The 23,637-nt window shown below is 35.5% G+C and overlaps 2 protein-coding genes across 3 annotated transcripts in view; both read right to left on the reverse strand.

The window, feature by feature from the left end:
• LOC136848220 (caskin-2-like) overlaps positions 1-4,344 on the reverse strand; it is a 640,470-nt gene extending 636,126 nt beyond the window's left edge. The window contains exons 1-2 of one of the 2 annotated variants that reach the window (XM_067120563.1): positions 4,294-4,344; positions 2,220-2,520 (exon numbers count right to left, since the gene is read on the reverse strand). In XM_067120563.1, coding sequence (XP_066976664.1) covers positions 2,220-2,238 — 19 coding nt within the window. In that variant the 5' untranslated portion in view covers positions 2,239-2,520; positions 4,294-4,344. Of the gene's footprint in view, positions 1-2,219; positions 2,521-4,218 lie in introns of both variants that reach the window. The other variant, XM_067120562.1, reaches the window with a different exon arrangement.
• The window catches only part of LOC136847996 (uncharacterized), a 52,443-nt gene continuing 33,084 nt past the window's right edge, over positions 4,279-23,637 (reverse strand). Inside the window, exon 4 of the mRNA XM_067120005.1 lies at positions 4,279-4,406. Coding sequence (XP_066976106.1) covers positions 4,279-4,406 — 128 coding nt within the window. The remainder of the gene's footprint in view (positions 4,407-23,637) is intronic.

A 23,637-nucleotide genomic window follows, 5' to 3' on the forward strand; every position in this document is an offset into this window, starting at 1 on the left:
GGAAGATATGCCTTGACACTTCATGAAAAAAGCAATCTTGCGACAATTGTCTTGGTCACAAGATGTTCTCTCTCTCTCTCTCTCTCTCTCTCTCTCTCTCTCTCCTCTCTCTCTCTCTCTCTCTCTCTCTCTCTCTCTCTCCTTACTATTGGTGGTGGTGGTGGAGAGAGTCGGGGGAGGGGGTGGTTTGACGAGTCAGTTTATGCCAAGCTTAATAATTATCACAGCAGGTCTATGTGTGATGAACAAACGCCTTTATCAATCATGAGCCGTAAAAATATTTTAAACTATTATTATATACCAATGAAAAATGCCATGAATTGCCCAAATCAACAAGCATTTAGGCTAATGAGCTAATAATGGTGAAATAAACAGAACTAAATGTACGCTGTAAGCATAGAGTACGTGCCTCAAAATATAGGCTGAACGCGAGGTCAGTGCTTTGAAGGCAGTTAATATTTGACTCTCGTAGTTTCAAATCTAGGTAAGGCTGACTGTTTGCTCACCAGGCACAATGATCAAAAGATTAATTCATTATTATCTACCAACACTGCTGCTGCATTGACTATATATATATATATATATATATATATATATATATATATACACGTCTGACACAACGTAAAACTTAAAATACGATACTTTTGTAACTAATTAGCAAACTGTTCACGAAACTGTCCCCAGCATTTACCTTATAGACCCATGACCTATACAACGCCAGTTTAAATCTACCGGAAGACCAAACGAATTGAACGGCGCAGAGAAGCAAAACAAAAAATAAAATAAAATAAAAAGAAGAAAATACAATAAACCACCTTCTCTGCTTCAATGAAAGGTAAACGGGTTGGCGCCGGCCAAAATAAAAAGGCTTAAGTCGAGGCCACTTTGCACAGAAGTCTCGAGTGATGGAGCGATCCGAGGGAAAATAGACCTTACGTTCGTGGCACAGTTTTCCAAAAAGGACACCCCTTCGCAAAAAGATGATGTTGCCTTAAAAGGTAAAGCAACTCGATGGATTTCAATGAATGGAGAAAGAGAGAAAGAGAGAGTGAGAGAGCTTGCAAAAGGGGGTGAGAGAGGAGGAGGGAGGGAGGGGGAAGGGGTAGGGAGATAAATGAGACAAGGATGTAGCTCGTGATAAAGTATCTATAATAAAAATTTCTCTCACCACAAGTAGCTGTCAGTCATGAGGATTGTGCAGTTTTAGGCATGACGTGATTATGCTGATATGAAGAGGATGTTGCGGAATGCAAACAATTGGACAATTAGTGGAGAGAGAGAGAGAGAGAGAGAGAGAGAGAGAGAGAGAGAGAGAGAGAGAGAGAGAGAGAGAGAGAAAGCGAGCGTGGGCAGCGGGCAAGGAAGACTCCATAAACGAGAAACCCATCCTTGACCTATGCACGCAATGTGAAACTCAGTGCCGGAAGCGGAGAGGTCAACCACTCTTGAATACTCCATCCAGTGCAGCGAGCTCATGCATTTCATTGATTTGCAACCATTCAGTTCCTTGGTACTGCGGCTGCATTGAACGTTATATAAACCTCTGAAACGGCCAGGAGACCTTATATATAGTGAGCTGTTTATTTCAGTTCGCAACAAAGCGTTTCAAGTCCATTATTCCTCTTAGATCGATGTTTCTACGAAGTCCACATCCAGAATAGAGCAGATTTCAAGGGGAACATCCAGTACCATAGCTCAGCATAATTATGGATCTGACATGGCGTACACTGTCCAAAGTTCAGTTTTGATGTGTCGTACAAGTAGGCCTAGTCGCGTAAGCTTACTAATAATGCTAACTTCCAAGTTGACGAACAAAGCAATACCAAAATGCTCAAAACAGCAAGGGTACCTTATCAAGATTTATTTTCTCTATTTTCTTATCCTTCAAGCTTAAAAGTTAAGGTCATCCACTAATCTGACATATCTCCCCAAAATTCCAGCAATGTCCAGTCCTTGCTACCTAGGGCAGGGCAACTTTAAAATGCCATAGGCTTACCCCATTCCCAACGAGATTGTAATATTAATTTAAACTTTAATAAATGTCAAGAGAAATGTACTTGATAAATGTGGCTGAATAATTATTAATGTGAATAGGATTTAGAAATTCTTAAGCTCTTAGATAGTGAAATTTCTTTCAACATTGAGAAAAAAAAAACAAGTAAACACAGCATTCGTTAAGCATTTAACAATTATACAAATAAAACTCGAGGCGTACTTACCGCTTAATTTACGAGGCATGATGACAAGACTTTAGGCCTACTAACACCGTCGATGAAGGCCTCTCTTGGTATACCTGTCTACACGTAGACTAACCACTTCGGTAACGGAAAATCCAGATTTTTTTTTACACAAAACTGACCCAATATTCGTCAGGTAATCATTGTACTTAATATCCAAGGGGCACTATAGTTAAACCAATAGAATTCACACACACTCTCACGAAATTCTGCTTCAATTAAAAGCCACTGCTTGAAAATTCACTTTGGTCGTCGAGTTAAGCACCAAACGAGGTTATTTCATCTTTAATTTGAAATATTATGTTAGTAGAGATAACAGACGGCATTCATTTAAAAAAAATATATATACAAAGTAACAGTACGAGAAAGATTTGCACAATAACCTTGCGATGTAAAATTATATTAAGAGCCGGTATACTTTCCTTCACCCTGTCAGTTGTGGTAAAAATCAGTCTTAAATTCAAGCCACGTTCTCCTATAAAGTAAATGACTGACTCAGAATCCAAATCGTGGCATTAAAATGATTATATTTTGCAGATATCATCATATCATCAAAGTTATCTTATTTCAACATGTGACTGAGAAAAAACATGACCGCAAATCACGGTGATTCTTCATATATCTATTTTTAGCCCTTAAATTTAATTCGCTGCTCCATTCCACCAAAGATGTTATAAACGCATTCATCTGTTATCAATTCAGTGACACGAGTTTTAAAATGTATAATTTAGCCTAGGTAACTAGCTAGAAGTCTCTTATATAACTGACTAAATAAATTTTTTTCTCTTATCTTGAACCCATGTAACATAGGCCTATACCTACTGTGCATGGCTGAATAATCTCAGTTGCAACATTTTTCACTACAGGAAGCATTCACCTTATGTTATACACACATAATCATACAAAAACTCAAATTCAAATGCTGACTTAAAGGTGACATGAAAAAACGAGCGCCACACCAATGCGGTTCACAAATCCGTTTGAGCTGTTAGACCGATAGTGCTTTGTGTAATCGTCTCACGGTCTATAAACAAAGCTACGCCATATAACGACTTACTTATCCAGTGAATAGTAACGAAAAAAGATATTTACAACAATAATTCACCCGATGGCTTGAGATACGAGACGATGAAAGAGACAAAATGTTCGCTGATAATGAGCTACGGGTAACTGAGTTCACCACCGCGCCACACCGTGACGTAGTAATGTTACAGTTCGTTATTTTGTTATTAATTACTTTGTTTTTCATAACTTATCGGAGTGTCAAATATACATTGCTTGAATAATGTAACTTCTGACAATTTTGGTACACATGGGTGACCTTCAAAGCACTACCATACTACACACAATATACAGTTCAAAATAGCAAGAGTTTCTGGTATCAACTCTGCTTTATGGAAAAACGTCATCTTGATAATATATACAAAATGAACTATATATAAAATGATTTAACTAAAACGAAAGTATAATAATGATATTAATACAATCGAAATCCTTAAACGTTGATAAGAGAAGAGATTAAACTCAATTTAGTTACAAAGGAGATAAAAAAAAGGGGAATATATAAAAATTAATGTAGTACCGTAGTTAAAAGAAACTATTTGATGTTACAGACATCAAAGAAGGCAGTGTTATGAAGGCAATGTTCAGTAATGAAAAATGAAAAGAAAGTTTTGATAAAGTTGCTCGGTAAACGCGGACAAAAAAAAAAAAAAGTAATTCAAAGGGGATTGGATGTTTTTCTTTTTCAATGGGTGCTAATTCTAACAACTTGTAATGACACAACACTGATAAACATCGCCTGAATGAATCTTCACCACCACACTTAGAAGTAAGGAAGTGCCTTGCTACAACTGACTAGGTTGTGTGTATAGGGTGCCGACAAGCACCAATACACACAATAAAAAAAAAATCTCATTGCTGTTTCCCACTGACTCAACTTATCACACTTTGAGTTTGCGAACAAAAGCTTCGAACGCACTTGAGAAAGAGAGAGCGAGAGTGGCGGAAACCCCTTCTCTCCACTCCAGAGGACGCGATTTTATCTTAGCACCACCCAAGAGCCAGAGATGCTACATCCAACCCGTAGCACATCCTCAGACACACTGATGATGACGTCCTCAATCTCAACCACGTTGGGCGCGTCCATTACGGTTGAGCAGGGGAAGACTGTCCAACAGGTGGTTGGTTGGTTTGGTAAGTTATCAAACACACACACATATGATCATTTCGTAACACGATGCCTTTTGCTGCATCTGTTGCCTCGGTCTGAGGTCTTTCATTTTCTGTTGGTTCCATTTTCTGTTTTAGTGAGTAAAACGAGATTCTAAATTAACTGGGTTTTATTGCTGGGTCGCAACTGACCTTGACTTGCTGCTAGCAGAGACAACGTCTGTCTGCACGCGCGTGGAATAATGCACTGCCTGAACGAGACCGAGCCGAACATGCAGTACATGCACTTGATACTTGGGTGGTCAATCAGTGAAGAAATTTAAATAAAATTATAATGAATATGATAATAATGACTTTAGGTACATAAAATACACAATCATGTTAATATGAATTAGGGAAATAATTATATTTTAGTATGTATTAAAATAAAAACAAATTCTCGCCAGAATATCATACATCAAAAATAGTCAACGAAAAGTAATTTTAATTGGGACAAATTACTGCAGCTACAGGATCATTTGTACTTATTAGTGTGCTAATGCTAAAATACATTAGCGCCTGACTAATATTCAGCGTAGTCAACTATACAAGAGGAAGGCAAAAGTTCGGGAATATTTATACATTCCATAATGAAATTGCTGTTTATCACGAATTAGAGTTAATCTGTGTCGCAGAGAACATAAATTGCAAAGATAAAAAAAAACTTCTCACTCGTCTACGTAAAAAATAATTAGATCTCTCTCTCTCTCTCTCAATCTTTTACAGCTGATGCAGTTGTATAGCAAGATTTTGACAAGATGTGGATGGCAAAGATTTTCTAAAGGATTATATGGTCTATAGCCCATCACATTATTCCTCTCTCTCTCTCTCTCTCTCTCTCTCTCTCTCTCTCTCTCTCTCTCTCTCTCTCAATCTCAATCTTTTACAGCTGATGCAGTTGTATAGCAAGATTTTGACAAGATATGGATGGCAAAGATTTTCTAAAGGATTACATGGTCTATAACCCAACACATTACCACCTTTCTCTCTCTCTCTCTCTCTCTCTCTCTCTCTCTCTCTCTCTCTCAGATGACGTGGAAATGATGAGGGACGATACGTCATCTGCTTCACGAGTGCGTGTGTAATCCGGGTAGTTCCGTATTTAGCAAGTCACATCAAGAGGATTAAGGGAAGAAAGAGAAGTAGGATCTCTCTCTCTCTCTCTCTCTCTCTCTCTCTCTCTCTCTCTCTCTCTCTCTCTCACACACATACACACACAAACACATACTTATACACACACACACAGACATACATACATACATACATATATAGATAGATAGATAGATAGATAGATAGATAGATAGATAGATAGATAGAGAGACAGATAGCTATATATACATATAAATGTATATATATATATATATATGAGTGTATGTATATATACACATATACACATACATATGTACGGTTTATGTGTGTATTATATACATATGTCTTTACCCAACAAAACTCAGCACAGTAATTTCAGGTTAGCTAAGAAGCGTCAGATCCTCTCCAACTTCAGTTTACATCTTACAGAATAAACTTTCCCTTCGCTTGCTTCATGATTTACTTTAACACTGCCATAGCCACTCTTCGATCCTGTGGCCAAGGTCCCTATCCGGCCATATCCGGTCACATTAGCAATACAGCTGTGAGGTACCTACAGAAGCTTTTTATCGTGTACGTTGTACATATATACATGAATAATGTTAGTTTTTGCGTACATTCTTACTCAAAGATGATTTGTCTATTGACATGCCTGTATACCACGCACAGAGACACATATCTATGTGCTGTATATATGTGCATATATATATATATATATACATACACACACATATATATATATAAATTATATATATATATATATATATATATATATATATATATATATATATATATATATATATATATTATATATGTGTGTGTATGTATATATAATCTACTGGTCACTTTTACCAGATATATACGTAATTGTAATAGCCACAATGTCTTCTTAACTTCTCGAATTCTTCGCGCTTTTTTGGATATGCTTGTCACTACAAAGCCATAAGATCCAAGTGTAAGAAATTGAAGTGGCTGTGATGTCCGGTCGCTTCAATTTCTTGCACCTGGATCTTGCGGCTTTGTAGTGACAAGCATATCCAAAAAACTGCGAAGAATTCGAGAAGTTAAGAGGGCATTGTGGCTATTACAATTACATATACATATATATATATATATATATATATATATATATATATATATATATATATATATATATATACAAACACACACATACATATATATAAATATATATATGTATGTATGTACATATGAATGTATGTGCATGTTTGTTTTTGTGTTTGTATTTATATATATAGAAACACACACACACGTATATATGTGTGTGTGTGTATGTATGTACATATGAATGTATGTGCATGTTTGTTTTTGTGTTTGTATTTATATATATAGAAACACACACACACACACATATATATGTGTGTGTGTATGTATGTACATATGAATGTATGTGCATGTTTGTGTTTGTATCTATATGTATATATATATATATATATATATATATATATATATATTTATATATATATATATATATATATATATATATATATATATATATATATATATATATATATATATATATATATATATATATATATATATATATATGAGTGTACGTGCATGTGTGTTTGTGTTTAATGTATATGTATGTGTATATATATATATATATATATATATATATATATATATATATATATATATATATATATATATATATATATATATATATATATATATATATATATATATATACACACACATGTGTGCTTGTGTGCTTAAATGCAAGGTTCAATGCAGCGTTTCCCAATAACCAAGAAAACCACATTTAATTCTGACAAACTCTAAAACCATTCCGAGGTGACGCAGCAGTATTCCAGGTCGGTCGGCTATTCGTTAATTTATTGAATTAATGAAGTACCCCGACAAAAGCAAAATTCACTGACCCCGGCTTGTGCAATGGTGGGGGCGATGGGGGTGACGATGGGGAGGGGGACGATGGGGAGGGGACGATGGGGGGGGAGGGGGACGATGGGGGGAGGGGACGATGGGGGGAGAGGTAATTTATGGACCGCTCCTACTCTTTCATGTAAAGTACAGAAATGAACTTCTGATCTTTATGCTACTTAACACGGCTTTCATTACCAGGGTTCCTTTTACAGCAAGCGGATTTTTTTAGGAATAAATTGTGTCGTTCCTATGAATATTCATAATTTGTTGATAGTATATATTTACATACACACACATACATATATATGTATGTATAATGTATATATATATATATATATATATATATATATATATATATATATATATATATATATATATATATATATGTGTGTGTGTGTGTGTGTGCGTGTGATTGAGTTTGTGTATATTTTGTGTGTGTGTATGTCTGTGTCCCCTTTAATGTAATCTGTGTTCTAAGAACTTCAAAAGGCCCATAAAAAAATATTTATACGACAAAGCTTACCTTTTGATTGACAATACTTCAATCCTTCCACAGATCAGTAATATATGGTTTTACAGCCTCTCTCTCTCTCTCTCTCTCTCTCTCTCTCTCTCTCTCTCTCTCTTCTCTCGCTTTGCATGTGTTGGTGAAAATATATACACATGCATGTATACGTACAAACGAAGAGTGTGGCGTGTAACCCTGCATAACATGTGCGCATACCATGAGAGTTAATGCTCGATGGTGGCATGTATTTATTGACAACGCCGTCAAATAACCGGAATGCTTTGATTAATCAAGAGCACTTCAATCCAAATAGAATAATTCCTCTGATTTTCCACCTCATGCACTCAGAACCAAACACTTCTGCCCGAACTTTTTCTAAAATAGCTAATAATCAAAATAAATAAGTAATAAAAACAAGACACTCTAAGAACCAATGATACCTCTTCAAAGCTTTTTAAAACCAAACACTAACTAACAAAAATTAACAGTTCAACTAAAGAGAATCAGCAATTACAAACGACGATCATGTTCTACCTTCCAAAGTCCCATTATTCTAGGCCCTTGGAAGGTATAGAACAAGGTCACAGCTCCCTGTTGCTGATTTTCTTTAGTTAAACTGTTAATTGTTCTTATCAACTTTTTTTTTCCACTATCTCTGATGCAAAATATCTATCGTTAAAAAAATTTTCCGTTAGAAAAACCTATTTTTTTTTTTATTCCGGGAAGCCACTCGACAAATAAAACGTAAAAAAAAGAAGCTTGAAAAAAATTGTCCATAACACACTGTATCTGAAAACTAAATACAGTAGCCCCTATTGTTTCATTATTATCTTTCCCGTCCTTTAATTACGATTATCTTTATTTTCCCCACTACCTCTGTTGAAGGAACGCCTCCCCCCCCCGGCCCCACCTCCCCAGGGGGCTATCGGGATGTTTCTGAAAAAGGTAGGTCACGAAAATCGCGTGTAAGAACGTCATCAGTCCAGATATGTAATGGGGCCGTCCATTTGATGATTGCTACTTTAAATAAACTTTTGTCGTTTCATTATTGAAGGAAGAAATCAAAAAGTTCTTAATACTCAGCTGCTTTGTTCCAACATCCATTGTTTCGGCCATAAAAATTGAATTCCGTTTAACCTGACGAGGAGTAGTTTGTCACGCTTTGTCTTTTTTTTTTTTTTTGTGGGGGAGTTACGAGGTTTTTATTTCTGCACGATATATTCACGGTATAAAAAAGTAAAAAGAACAAATGGATGAATTCCTTAAATCACCAGAATGTTCTCAGTAACTTTCATCTTCCTATCATTTTCTAATGGCCAAAGGTTTTTCTTCATTGGTTTACTTTCAGGATTTATTGCATTTATAACTCTGCATCTTTTTTTTAAATCTTATTCTGCAAACCTGACTTTAACTACTGAAAGTTTTACGAATATACTCACAAGTAACGTTATTCATTTCATGTGTGGCAGTTTTTTTTATTTACTTATTCTTCGAAACGTATTAAAGATTCAGTTCTTCGGGAATGACATAAATGTGATAAGATGTAATTCTGTTAAGCAGCGTACCAGTCTCTCTCTCTCTCTCTATCCGTCCATTCATCCATCCATCTATCTGTGTATGTATGTATGTGTATATATATATATATATATATATATATATATATATGTGTGTGTGTATATATATAAATAGATAGATAGATAGATATAGATATATAAACATATATATAAATATACATATATACACAAACACGCTCTTCATTCCTAGAATCTCTTAGCTTGAACGACAATCACCAATACCTTCTCATCATGCTGCCAAGCCAGAACAACGAAAATTCACTGCATGACATGTATATATATATATTGAAAAAAAAGCGACGTTCAGCGGATCTATCAATGCGATTCATTTATTCAAATGGATTTCCGACGAGGCATAAAAACGCTGGGGTCTCCCGTTCGGCGAAATTTCCATGAAAAAAAAAAAAGAAAAAGGAATGTTATGGCCCGCTAGTCGAGTGTGCATCCATACGTGTTAATTGGCTAATGGCCAAATTAATTCTCATATTAATTTTTAACATAAGCTCCTTTCAGTCATTTTTTTTCTGTTTATAAAAATATTGCAGCACTCGTGTGCATAATCTGCATACACTACGTCATCTATAACCCTTAACCCACCCCACTCCCCCTACAGCTAATGAATAGGGTCTGGAGGTACGGGTAGGGGAGTGAGTGGGGGATTGGGGGAGTGGTGGGTGGATTATCCAGGCTGAGTTGGATAACTCGATTATACAAACGATCTATTGTTTCAAAGCAGGTTTCGAGTGGGATTAGTGACGGGCGGATGACCATACACTTGCTGTTCATATTTGCCACAGTAATACATTTAATGATCGGATACCCCACACTGGAAAGTCCCATTTTAATGAAGATAATTAACTGCCTGTGGTCCGCTGGTCCACGGCTCAAATGCTGGATCCATGTTACCATGCCAGTGTATCATATATATGTGGAGTCTTGCAATTGTTCAAAAGTTTCGAACCGCTTTTAAAGTGGTTCATATACCCCGAGCACTCTATCGAAGCACTACCTGGTAATGAAGAAAATCAGGTCTGTTCCCTAGGGCCGATTTTCTTGAAAAATCTTGTTGCATCTTGCCACTAAACTCGTGTCATCTTTGCCATGATGGTGGCAAGATTAAATTCGTGCATTTTCGTCTGTATGTTATGTCACGTTACCCAATATAGGTCATTTAAATTGCATATTAATATAAGAAAAAATATTGATTATTTGGGTCAAAGTATGGAAGCAATTAGAAAGCAAAAAGCTTACAAAAAATGTGTTCTCGTAACACCAGTCTGAATAAATAACAGATGTCTCAAGCTTCAAGTAGAACTGATTTTAGACATTTAAAAAAATATATTTTGAAATTTTAGACCATAAAACTTTGGTGACCCCCTCTCAGTTATAAACGGGTCGACACTAATGCTTTTAGTAAGACTTTCGTCATAATTATTTTGATATATTCTATCACTTAAACTTACAACTACTAAAATAATATCCGTACTGTTATGACATAGCTAATTAGAATTTGTATGGCCAGAAGATTTACCCTTTTTTTTTTTATTATTTTGATGCATTTATAAACCACTTTTGATCATTAATGAGCATGACTGATTCGCTGGTGTTCAGATCTTATTAACTTTATTACAACTAACTTTATCCTTATCTTTGGTTGAGGTCATGTTTGATTTTTTTCATTTGAGAAGGTCTCTTATTTATCTCCCCTGTCATGACCTGTAATATGTGTATGTCTGACTGTATGTCTGATATAAATACCTGGCGGAAGGTACAAGGCTTTAATTATGTTCCTGCTAGTTAGTATAGAAGGGAGGAACTACGTGTCTGGTCTTGTTTTCTATGGTAATCGGTCATGCAAATAGACTTCATCTGGTTTGTATAGGTGAAATAGTTTCTCTTTAATAAGCAACGAATATATATTATCAATAATAGCAATAATGATAGTGATGATGATAAGAATAATACTTTGCTATATAACACTCGGTGTTGTAATCGTCATAAAACAAGTGTGTTTTTCTGCGTCCATTTCTGATCTCATTTCTGATACAGATCACACACACATTATATATATATATGTATATATATATATATATATATATATATATATATATATATATATATATATATATATATATATAATAAATACACACACACACAAAAACACGCGCAAACACATAAATAAATCTATATATATATATATATATATATATATATATATATATATATATATATATATATATATATATATATATATATATATATATATATATATAGGCTATATATTATCTATACATATATATAATGTGTGTGTGTTTGGCGTCTGTCTGAGTACGTATAAAACCGAAGGAAAATTTATATGCAGTCATTTGATGCATTTGTTAAACATTATTCTCCCTTCTAATGGCCATATTGGTAATTTTGTCAATTGCCCGCGTCTACGCCCCAAGAGAGTATTATTGTTTGCCTGGCAATCAGCAGTGAGCTTCGCTATGTACAGAAGTCTGGTATGAGAAACGTGTCCTCAGGTTATCTAAGTTGTTGTTTGAAGTGGGGCGTTGACGATGCCAAATGTGGTTTTACCTCAGAGCAGAATCTCTCTCTCAGCCTTGCTAAGCAGCTTTGAAAGTTAATAAAAACAATCAAAATAAATAAAGTAATAAGAAACAAAGTCTTAAAACCAATAATGACCACAATGAATTTGTTGCTGCATTAGATATATATCCAAGAAGGCTTAGTCCATTAAAAACACAGTAATGCTTCAAACCACACAATGTTGAATATGAAGACGCACTGTGAGATTTCGTTAATTCCTTAACCACACAATTAAACGTATGAATCCTCAGCACCATTATGAGAAAAACTGACGCCTAGATTTATTATGGTGAATCATCAGCACCATTACGAGAAAATTTGACACCCAGATTTATCAAGGCAAGAAACGAGCCAACTTCCATACATGCAATGACAAGCAGTATGGCTCGTTGACTGATTAATGAGGATTAAGTAGGCCTTGTGCCAGCACGGAACCTTGCACTGAGTCAGCTCGTAAGTGTGGTAAGGTATTCCAGCGAACATGAGGCCTGTTGTGGGCCTGAAGACTACCCAACGAACGGGCACCTGCCAAGGTTACAATAAGCAACGCAAGCTGTAAGCTGTAAGCTAGCGTTGCCTATACAAAGGTCATCAATGGCCATCTCTTACAGCTGACAAAATGTGTACTAGTTCGGTAAGTTATCATTATTTGTCTAATTAGGCAAGTCCTCCTACCATGTAGCTCTTCGTTGGGAAAGTCGGTAGAGCTGTGGACTGAAACTCGCCAGGCCCGAGTTCGAGTCTCCGGCCGGTTAATGAAGAGTTAGAGGAATTTATTTCTGGTGATAGAAATTCATTTCTCGCTATAATGTGGTTCGGATTCCACAATAAGCTGCAGGTCCAGTGGCTAAGTAACCAATTGGTTCTTAGCCACGTAAAATAAGTCTAATCCTTCGGGCCAGCCCTAGGAGAGCTGTTAATCAGCTCAGTGGTCTGGTAAAACTTAGGTACACTTAACTTCTCCTACCATGTCTTCTAATATTCGACACGTAATCTTTAATACTTGAAATTTAGACAAATGGAAATATAGTTGGTCACGGACATTGTAGCCATAAAATGAAAGAAAGAAAAGTCAATCAACTGGGAAGAAAAAGAGAAGCTTTATCTGGACCTACCAACTCTATAAAAATATAACGAATGAAAACGGTATAAAGATGACAAAGTGACCGGCGATACATCATCCTTCCCCACAAAACCTAAAAGAACGACCAAACAAACTTCACTCGACGTCGTTGCGAGAGCTCCCTTGACCGAGCAACCAACAAGTAAGCTAACTGCCCGTGATATAAAGGCCATTTTGGCATAGAAACAAGGGAAGATTTACGCCTGAATGGAATGAGAGAGTGGTCACTATCATGACTCAAATAAAAGGGGATAATTTCTCTGGGCGGCTCCTTGGCAATACCGTACGTTTGCAATTTTCCCGCCACTTTCCCCTCAATGTATAGATCTAGTGATGGTTCTTTAAGGATTTTAGACTCGTTGCTAGGCCTAGTACATTTATCATCTCTCTCTCTCTCTCTCTCTCTCTCTCTCTCTCTCTCTCTCTCTCTCTTCTCTCTCTTCTTCTTCTTCTTCTTCTTCTTCTTCTTCTTCTTCTTCTTCTTCGGCTCTCGCTCAGAAAACTGCGAACTATGTTATCAATTCTGTGTTCGAGAGATGTGAAAAACTGTATGTATAGTAGCTGAAATCATATGACACTGGGAATTTTAGTTTCGTCATATAAAAAATCCATTTATTCTCATGGAAAATGAATTTTAAGGAGCAGATTTTGCAGAAAAAGCGAAACTCTCTCTCTCTCTCTCTCTCTCTCTCTCTCTCTCTCTCTCTCTCTCTCCACACACACACACACAATCATAAGCGATGAGAATTGATGTAACAATTTTCACAACAAAGATCTGTTACCAAGTTCACGAATCGTTCCGCCGTCAGTCACAACCGCCAAAAATGAATAAATACAAATAAACCAAATCAGAAGCAAGCTTTTCCAAATCGATCAAGAGATATGCAAGACGAGAGATATTTATTCTTCAGCTATAAACAAAACTTACCAGATTTTGTTTATGATAACATGATTTCTGTGCGTATATACTCGTATGTATGACTTTTCGTATGGGCCAGGCTAATTTAGAAGCCTAATGTTCTTTTAGTGTTCGCCACATTGCCCAGAGAGAGAGAGAGAGAGAGAGAGAGAGAGAGAGAGAGAGAGAGAGAGAGAGAGAGAGAGAGAGAGAGGCATATGTTCACAATTACTATGATAACACCCAGCTAATATCATGCAAAAGTAACATTTTACTTACTATCTGAACAATTGTATGTCATAAAAGGACCATTTTAACCGACCGTTACATTCGGAGAATTCCGACAGCTATCTTGGCTTACCTGAAAAAGATAAAAATTTAGAGTTACATATTGATAAAACAATTCTTACTTATTAAGAATCTGAAAAAAAAACTTGCGCAATGAAAATTAATCAAACTTAAGAACAAAAGATTGTAAGCTGATCTAGATTTCCTCAAAGTTTCTTAAGTAGATAAAGACAGTTATTGTACAAATAAATACTCGAAGCCTTCATCATCTTGTTTATAAATAATCTACAGTATATCATATACCGGCGTCACAGCTGTGAAGGTCATACACACCAAAAACAAAAACAATAAAAAAACAATGGCTTTTATCAAAATTGCCACAAAACGACGAACGATTTTCTAATTAAAAATTTTCCTTTTAAAAGTAAAAAACTTAATCTAGCAGAAAAAAAACAAAATGGCTGCAACACACATTTTCTCTGGAAGGAAAGCGAGAGATGAGGCTTCCATCTTAATTTGATTTCCCAGTGTGAGACACAAATGGAAAGAAAACAATTCCAGACAGTGAGTGGCCACAGTATATATACACACACACATACATACACATACACACACACACACACACACGCACACGCACACACACTTGGAGCTATTCTGTGTTACACTTAATAATATAAAAGGCTTAGACCACACACGACAAATCGTTAGGAGAGTATGCTGAAATGTGATCAAGCTAGCAGCGAGTCAGCTATCTCTCTCTCTCTCTCTCTCTCTCTCTCTCTCTCTCTCTCTCTCTCTCTACACACACACACACACACACAGAGATTAAATATTTTGGTTTATTTTATTTAACATGTGCTTTAGTATTCTATGTTACAAAAAGCCATAACTTTCATCACTGGTTCTAATTATACGAATGAAACAAATAAGCATTTAAGACATAATAATAATAATAATAATAATAATAATAATAATAATAATAATAATAATAATAATAATAATAATAATAATAATAATAATAATAATAATAATAAAAGTTCACCTATCTTTTAATGCTCAAAGCCCAATGAAATTGATTCTGCAATTTTCAGTAAATCCTGTTGTCAATATACGTCTCTCAAGATTTGTAATCAACATATGAGAAAGTTCTCTCTCTCTCTCTCTCTCTCTCTCTCTCTCTCTCTCTCTCTCTCTAAGTGGGTTTCAGCTCATTGCACTCGAGAAGTACAATGAATATTTCTAGAATGATTTAGTGGGAAAAAGGGCATTTAACCCAAAAGAAATTACTATCTAGAATTAGAAAGGGAATGGCTAAGGCAAACCTGAATCATTCAAGTGTGGAGTTGCCTAAGAGATAATCGATACCAACAAAATATACGAGATCATACGTCATGTAATATTATCAGCAGGTTAATAAAGCAAGTAATCTGTAATTATAGATTATTATGAACGTATAATTATAGTACCAACTAAAATCGCAGCATATTATTCCCCATTGGTTATCACAGTGATTACGAGTTGTTATTTCTTGTAATTTTACGTTTGCTTCTACGCTAACTAATAAAATCAAACTAATAGGAGACTCAAGGATTAACGAAGCAAAGTTACCACTTTTTACAGTGAGAAAACGTTTGTTTATACAAAATGAAAGTGAAAATAAAATAACTTTTGTTTAAACTCAGCGGAAATGAAAATACAACTATAGAAATTTAGACGAGAGCAACAAAAAGAATCTCTGCAGGCTGGGATCTCTCAAAAGCGTTGGCAGACATCAATCATTAACTGTTACAGCTATCTACTTCAGTCACAAAGACTAATACATACTTGATAATACCAGTACAGACACATACATACATTATTTAGACTTGTAACGCATCCTACCACATACCTGACTGACACATACCTGATAATACCATTACAGACACATACTGATACATACATACATGATTCAGACTTGCAGTGCATCCTAGCACATACCTGATATACTCGTACAATTCTAGACAATACTCTCACACGCGCATACTGATACATACCTGATAGTATACCTATAGACACATACTGACACATACCTGATAACGGAATTAAGGGTACACACTGACACATACCTAATACTTGAAGACACATACTGACACATACCTGATAACAGAATTAAAGGTAGATACCGACATATGACTGATAATAAACTTAAATACACATAGTGACACACACCTGATAATACACTTACATACACATACTGGCACATACACTACAATACACTTACAGCCGCATACTTAAAACATATAAGCCGAATTAACGGCAAGGATGAAATGCCAGCATATAATCATGAATTATTTCCTTACCTAGTCACACAGTATAATTCTCCATAAACATTATCTCCTTTCTTAGTCACATACAGTCAGACAAAACACACACACACACACAAATACACACCCAGACAAACCTCCACGTCCACGCCATCTCTGAAAAACCCAAGACCCTGTCAAACGTCGTCACCCTCTTCAGGAGGATAAAAAAAACTAAAAAAAAAAAGAAAAAAGTTCCCTTCAGTATAATCCCCCTGTCACGATCAACCGTCGTCACTTTGCTAGTTCTGGGAGTCGTTTATCATTCACAAGACTTTGACGGATTCGCCTTCTTCCTCGTCTTTCTTCCTCGTATTTCTTCTGCGTTTTTTTTTACGTCTTTCTTCCGCGTTTATCCTTCTACGTCTTTCTTCCGCGGCTTTCTTCCTCGTCTTTCTTCCACGACTTTCTTTCTCTTCTTTCTTTCGCGTCTTTCTTCCTCATCTTAAATCTTCGTCTTTCTTCCACGACTTTCTTCCTCGTCTTTCTTCCGCGACTTTCTTCCTCGTCTTTCTTCCGAGACTTTCTTCCTCGTCTTTCTGACTATCTTTTCTTCGTCGTCTTCCAAATTCTCTTTTCTCCCCCGTCTTTCGGATTACCCATTTTTAATCGTCTTGTCTCATTTTTTATTAGCCTTTTTTTACCCTTCTCTTGGCCTATATATATATATATATATATATATATATGCACGTGTAAAAAGAATGCATGTGGGTGGAAAACTTGGCAAAGATAACGCTGAAATAGCCTGTCATATATATGCAAATTCCATTTTCTCTAGTAAGGATCCTTCCTGTATACCTGTACAGCTTGATCCCCTATAAACCTTTTTCCTTTACAAGGACTGTTATACACGAGGGGGGCTTACTAGTTCCATGGTTCCACACAAACTTAAAATTACTCGAAAACATTTTGAGCTTAAATCATAATACAAATTTTCCCTTGGATGTATAATCCTTTCTTACATGGAAAGATACTTTGATTAGGAATAAAAAAACTCATTAAATACATGTTGGAAATTAACGTATTACTATATTTCTTAACATTTGCTCGAATTAAGAAGAATTGCAAACTCTCCTAATACTGACCGATCGATTGATAGTCAGTCGTTAAATATCAAAGTTCTTGTATTTGAAACGCTGAAGTTTTCATAGATTTTTTTATTTAAAGTCTTTCGGGAAGTTTACAGACAGACCGGCAACAAATTCTACGGAAGTTTTCGGTCGGTTTACGGAAGTTATGTAAACGCTTTTGAGGAAGTTACGAGAATTGATATAAGTGCTCCGCCGAAAATTTCAAGGAAGTTTTATTTTATAAAAGAAAAAAGCTTCCTGAATCACAACAAGTTAACTTATCGCGTACCGAAGGATATCGGATAAAGGATGGATATGAAGACGAGAGAGAGAGAGAGAGAGAGAGAGAGAGAGAGAGAGAGAGAGAGAGAGAGAGAGAGAGAGAGAGAGAGAGAATGCACAAAGAACCCTAACTGTACATATAACCTGGGTTACAGGTGTTCAGCTACCGCATAACCTTTAGGAGAGAGAGAGAGAGAGAGAGAGAGAGAGAGAGACCTTACCTTACCTTACAGACCTTACAATTCGTTCGGGTTGCCCCAGGTCCCTCAGTGTGAGGCGCCTTTGATGTCTACCAGAGAGTTGCTAACGCATCTTCCGGTATATTTTGCATCTTCCAGTCTTGGATGGTCTGGGATGCATCTTAGATATTTGTCGAGCTTATTCTTAAACACATCTACGCTCACTCCTGTTATGTTCCTCAGATGAGCTGGTAGCGCGTTGAATAGACGCTGCATTATCGATGCTGGTGCGTGGTGGATTAATGTCCTGTGTGCTTTCCTTAATTTTCCTGGTATAGTTTTTGGCACTATTAATCTACCTCTGCTTGCTCTTTTTGATAATTTTAGTTCCATGATATTTTTGGTAATTCCTTCTATCTGTTTCCATGCTTGAATTACCATGTATCGTTCTCTTCTCCTTTCAAGACTATATAAATTTAAGAATTGTAGTCTTTCCCAGTAGTCAAGGTCCTTAACTTCTTCTATTCTAGCTGTAAATGACCTTTGTACACTCTCTCTATTTGTGCAATATCCTTTTGGTAGTGTGGGTACCATATTATATTGCAATATTCAAGTGGACTACGAACGTACGTTTTATAAAGCATAATCATGTGTTCAGCTTTTCTTGTTTTGAAGTGCCGGAACAACATTCCCATTTTTGCTTTGCATTTTGCCAATAGAATTGCTATTTGTTCATTGCATAACATATTCCTATTCAACATCACACCAAGGTCTTTAACTGCTTCCTTGTTTGTGATTGTCTCATTATTAGGTCCTTTATATGCATATAGCATTCCTACTTTATCACCATAGTTCATTGATTCAAATTTATCAGAGTTAAATACCATCCTATTTATCTCTGCCCATTTATATATTTTATTTAGGTCTCTTTGTAGCGAGTTCCTATCTTCATCACAAGCAATTTCTCTACTTATTCTTGTGTCATCTGCGAAACTTCTTACTACTGAGTCCTTAACATTACTGTCTATGTCTGCAATCATAATCACAAACAGCAATGCAGCTAACACCGTACCCTGTGGTACACCGGATATTACCGTAGCTTCATCCGATTTCTCATCGTTTGCAATCACTATCTGTTTTCTGTTTTGCAAAAATTCTTTTATCCATCTTCCTACTTTGTCAACAATGTTATGTTTTCTAATTTTTCGCTAATATATTATGATCTACCTTGTCAAAAGCTTTTGCAAAGTCTAGGTAAACCACATCTGTATCTTTTTCATTTATCATATTTTTATATATGCTTTCATGGTGGACTAACAGTTGGGTTTGTGTACTTTTCCGGTACAAAACCATGTTGTCCTATATTGAACAATCTATTTTTCATTAAATGTTTCATTATATTTTTTTATTACCCTTTCATATACTTTCATAATATGAGATGTCAGACTCACAGGCCTATAATTACTTGCCTCTAGTCTTGAACCACTTTTGAAAGTAGGAGTAATATATGCTAATTTATGCTCATCATAAATCTTGCCTGTATCTATACTTTGTCTTAATAATATTGCTAGCGGCTTTGCGATTGAATGAACCACTTTCTTTAACAATATGACAGGTACTCCATCTGGTCCTGCTGCTGATCCATTTTTAATTTCATTAATAGCCTGCACAATATCGGCTTCTGTAATATCTATATCTGATAAGTATTCAGTATTTTCATCTCTTATTTCTGTATCATTATCTTCATTTTCAATTCTAGGTGTAAATTCACTCTTATATCTTTCTGCTAATATGTTACATATTTCCTTTTTTCATTCGTTAATCGCCCTTCAATTCTTAGAGGGCCTATTTCTACTCTTATTTTATTCATCTTTTTGCATATGAATAAAAAATTTTAGGGTTTTGCTTGATATTTTGTAGAGTAATTTCTTCTAGGTTCCCTTTTTCATTTTCTTTTGATTGTATAATCTTTTGTTCTGCATTTTCTATCTTACTTTTTAGTTCCATCACTTTCCATGCATTCTTTTCTTTTGCAAGAGCTTTTTTCCACTTTCTAATTTTCTGGAACAAGATCCTTCTGTCTCTTGGAATTCGTGACTGATGATTACTTTTTTTCTTCGGTATATATTTTTCCACTATTTCCTCTAATATTTTATATAATATATCGGTATTTACCTGTATATCATCACTTACAAATATATTTTCCCATTCTTTGTTTAATTCTTCATTTATTTTTGACCAATTTATATTCTTACTATAGAAATTGTATTTTCCATATCCTTCCCATTTTTCGTTTCTTGCTTTTCTCTGTTTTCATATGTTCTGGAACGGACTGTTAGTTCTATGACATTATGGTCCGAAATACTCGTGTTATATACTATTATTTCTTTAACATAGTTCACCTCGTTCACAAATACTAGATCTAAAATATTATCCTTTCTTGTTGGTAGGTGATTTATTTGCTGAATGTTATGTTCTAGTAGCATATCTAATAGCTTTTCAAATTGCCTCTTATCTTCTGCACTACTATTGCTCTCTTTTTATATGTATAAATACAACCACAGTCTCCTATTCGTTCTTTCCATTCTACAAAGGAAAGTTAAAGTCTCCGGTTAGGAGTATAGTCCAATCCTTGTGATTTCTACATATTTCATCCAATTTTTCAATTATTATGTCAAACTCTTTAGTATTAGGGGGTCTATATATTACAATGTTCACTAATTTTTCATATTCAAATTCTACCGCTATTAATTCACATTCTGTGTTACTATATTTCTCACAGATTTTTCCTTGATTGGCATCTCTCCCATATATCGCGGTTCCCCTTGATTTCTATTTTTTCTATCTGATCTATAAGTTTGGAAACCCTTTATCTGGTCATCATTACCAGTCTCTTGGGAATACCAGGTTTCACTTATATTCAATATTTCTATTTTTTCATTTTGGGTTAGTTCTTCTAAGAACTCTATCTTTCTTTTTGAGTTACTCGAAACTAAACCCTGCGCGTTCATCACTATGATGGTTTGCGTATTATCTCCATAATCTAATATGGGTAATAATAAGGATTTTCCCATGTCTCTTTCCTGTTCTGATATGTTGATCTTTTTCATTTCCAGAAATTCGTACATTAAAAATCCAACTTTTCCATTATACTTGTTCTTCCAGCTTCATATTTATTCACTTTGTGCATAAACCTGCACTTATCTCCATATCTGCACCATCCCTTAGCATCATAGATACATTGCTTGTTCCTTGTGCTATATCTAGGTGCTGATGGCTCATATCGTGGTGCTGACATTTCATAATGTGTTGTTGGCTTGTTTTTTGCCTTCATCACATGATCTTTGTTCTTTTCTTTATTTGTTTCCTTTTTACCTTGATTTTTTATATGTATTTGATTTTGATTTTGGTTTTTCATGGCTACAGGATGCATGTACCTACATTTCTTATTAAACCTACATCCATTTCCTTCTTTCCATTTTCTACATATTTTTGGATGTAGATCGCTGCATTCCTCTTCATAGCCATCTAGATATGCACATTTGCCATATATCTCATAATTGTGACATATCTTGGGATGTTTGTAATAACACCTTTCACCAAACCTGCAATTCCCTCTTTTCAAAAGGGTGCATACTGTGTCTTTCTTTTCTTTTTTTTTTCTTGTTCTTTCCCATCAGTATGGAGATCCGGGTACAACCTCTTTGGGATTTTATTTTGATTTATCGTGTCATAATTTATTTCTTCATAAGTATGTTGCTGTATTGCCTCATATGTAGAATCTATGAGTTTCTCTGCATCCATACTATTATCCTGTTCTTTGTTTTCATTAATCTTTTCCCTCTCTTCAGTAACTGTAACTGTGCAACCAAAGCTACAGTTATTCACAGTTTGTACCATACTGTGCTAAACTGTACGAATGAAGGTATTTTCACTTATAAAAATGGTAAACGCATGAACAAAAAAGTATTTATCCTTGCAAATAGAATGCTTTCTTTGAGATTGTCATGACAACATAAAAATGCTGAAAGAAAAAAAGAAACAGTCCAACGATGATGTTCACTGGAAACAAATTTCATTTCCAGGTCAACGAAGCAACATGAATTTTATGAATATATTCGTGGTATTTACTCGCACGAAAACAGCTGTTTTGCAACCCACAAAAATCTATTCATACCTATTTATTCATGTTTATTCCCACGGTAAGTCCACCCTTTTGAGTTCGAAAACTGAGCACTTTGCATTTGATCTTCCGCAATGGACCGATTACAACACGACGAAGTTGATGAATATTCGGATCACAGCATGAGTCTCGATTTATTGAAATATACAGACTGTCTTTTCTTTTTTTGAATAACTACTATAGTCTACGTCGAGCCCGAGATTCAGGACGGTACGTAATGTCTCGATGATCGGAACTATCCGTCTCACTCTCTTATAATAATGTCACTTCTAAGAAAATACTAGAGCATTTATAATGAACTAAAAAACAAAACACCCCCCACCCCGCCCCACACGCACACGCGCGCGCGCACATACACACACACACACAAATCAAAAGATTCATATGAATTTTTCCGAAGTTATTTTCTATTTGAATTACAGTCACGAAAACCGCCATGAGAATTTATACAAACGTCTGTTGGTTGAATGAGTCTGAAGGTCCATACTAGGCCTCCTATTCCCTTTTCACACCTTCCCACAATTAGGTCAAGGACCCTTGACAGTATGGAGCCGGCTCAGTTAGAACCAATCAAAAACTTGATAAGGTACTGAAACTTGCAACAAACCTCTGAGTCGGTTTCAAGCTGTAATTTTGCCAAATATGGCATAAGCGAAATAATATGAGGTACATATATATTCATGACCATTAAATGGAACACAAATCCAAACGTTTTGGTCTGCCCCTCGCACTTGACTCTTCTTCTCGCAAAATCCTCTAGAACCTTTTAAGAGTATAAATCAATACAATGAGCTGTGTTGGTCACCCATTGTCCCAAGATGACAAACAATCAAGCCGAAAGAAATACTGACCTTTTCAATAAAGGTTTTCATAAGAACAAAACATTAAGAACAACAACATGGTTTAAAATTTAAAAAAATAAAAAAACTAATAAAAAAGTAACAAAACAGATGCCGGCCCATTCATCACCAAGAAAAATGAAACCTACTATAAAGACTAACAATGAAGAGTCAGCAAATACTTGCGTGTTTCAAAACATTACATGAAAAGTACACGATTAAAAACAAATGTTGCTCCCTGCCCTATTGAATTACTTTGTCACGAAGCTTCCGGGAGATTAGTTCAGCGTGTGCGCGTATGATACAAAGAAATTTAC

The sequence above is a fragment of the Macrobrachium rosenbergii genome, chromosome 18, assembly GCF_040412425.1.
Source record: "Macrobrachium rosenbergii isolate ZJJX-2024 chromosome 18, ASM4041242v1, whole genome shotgun sequence".
In the NCBI taxonomy this organism is placed as follows: Eukaryota; Metazoa; Arthropoda; class Malacostraca; order Decapoda; family Palaemonidae; genus Macrobrachium; species Macrobrachium rosenbergii.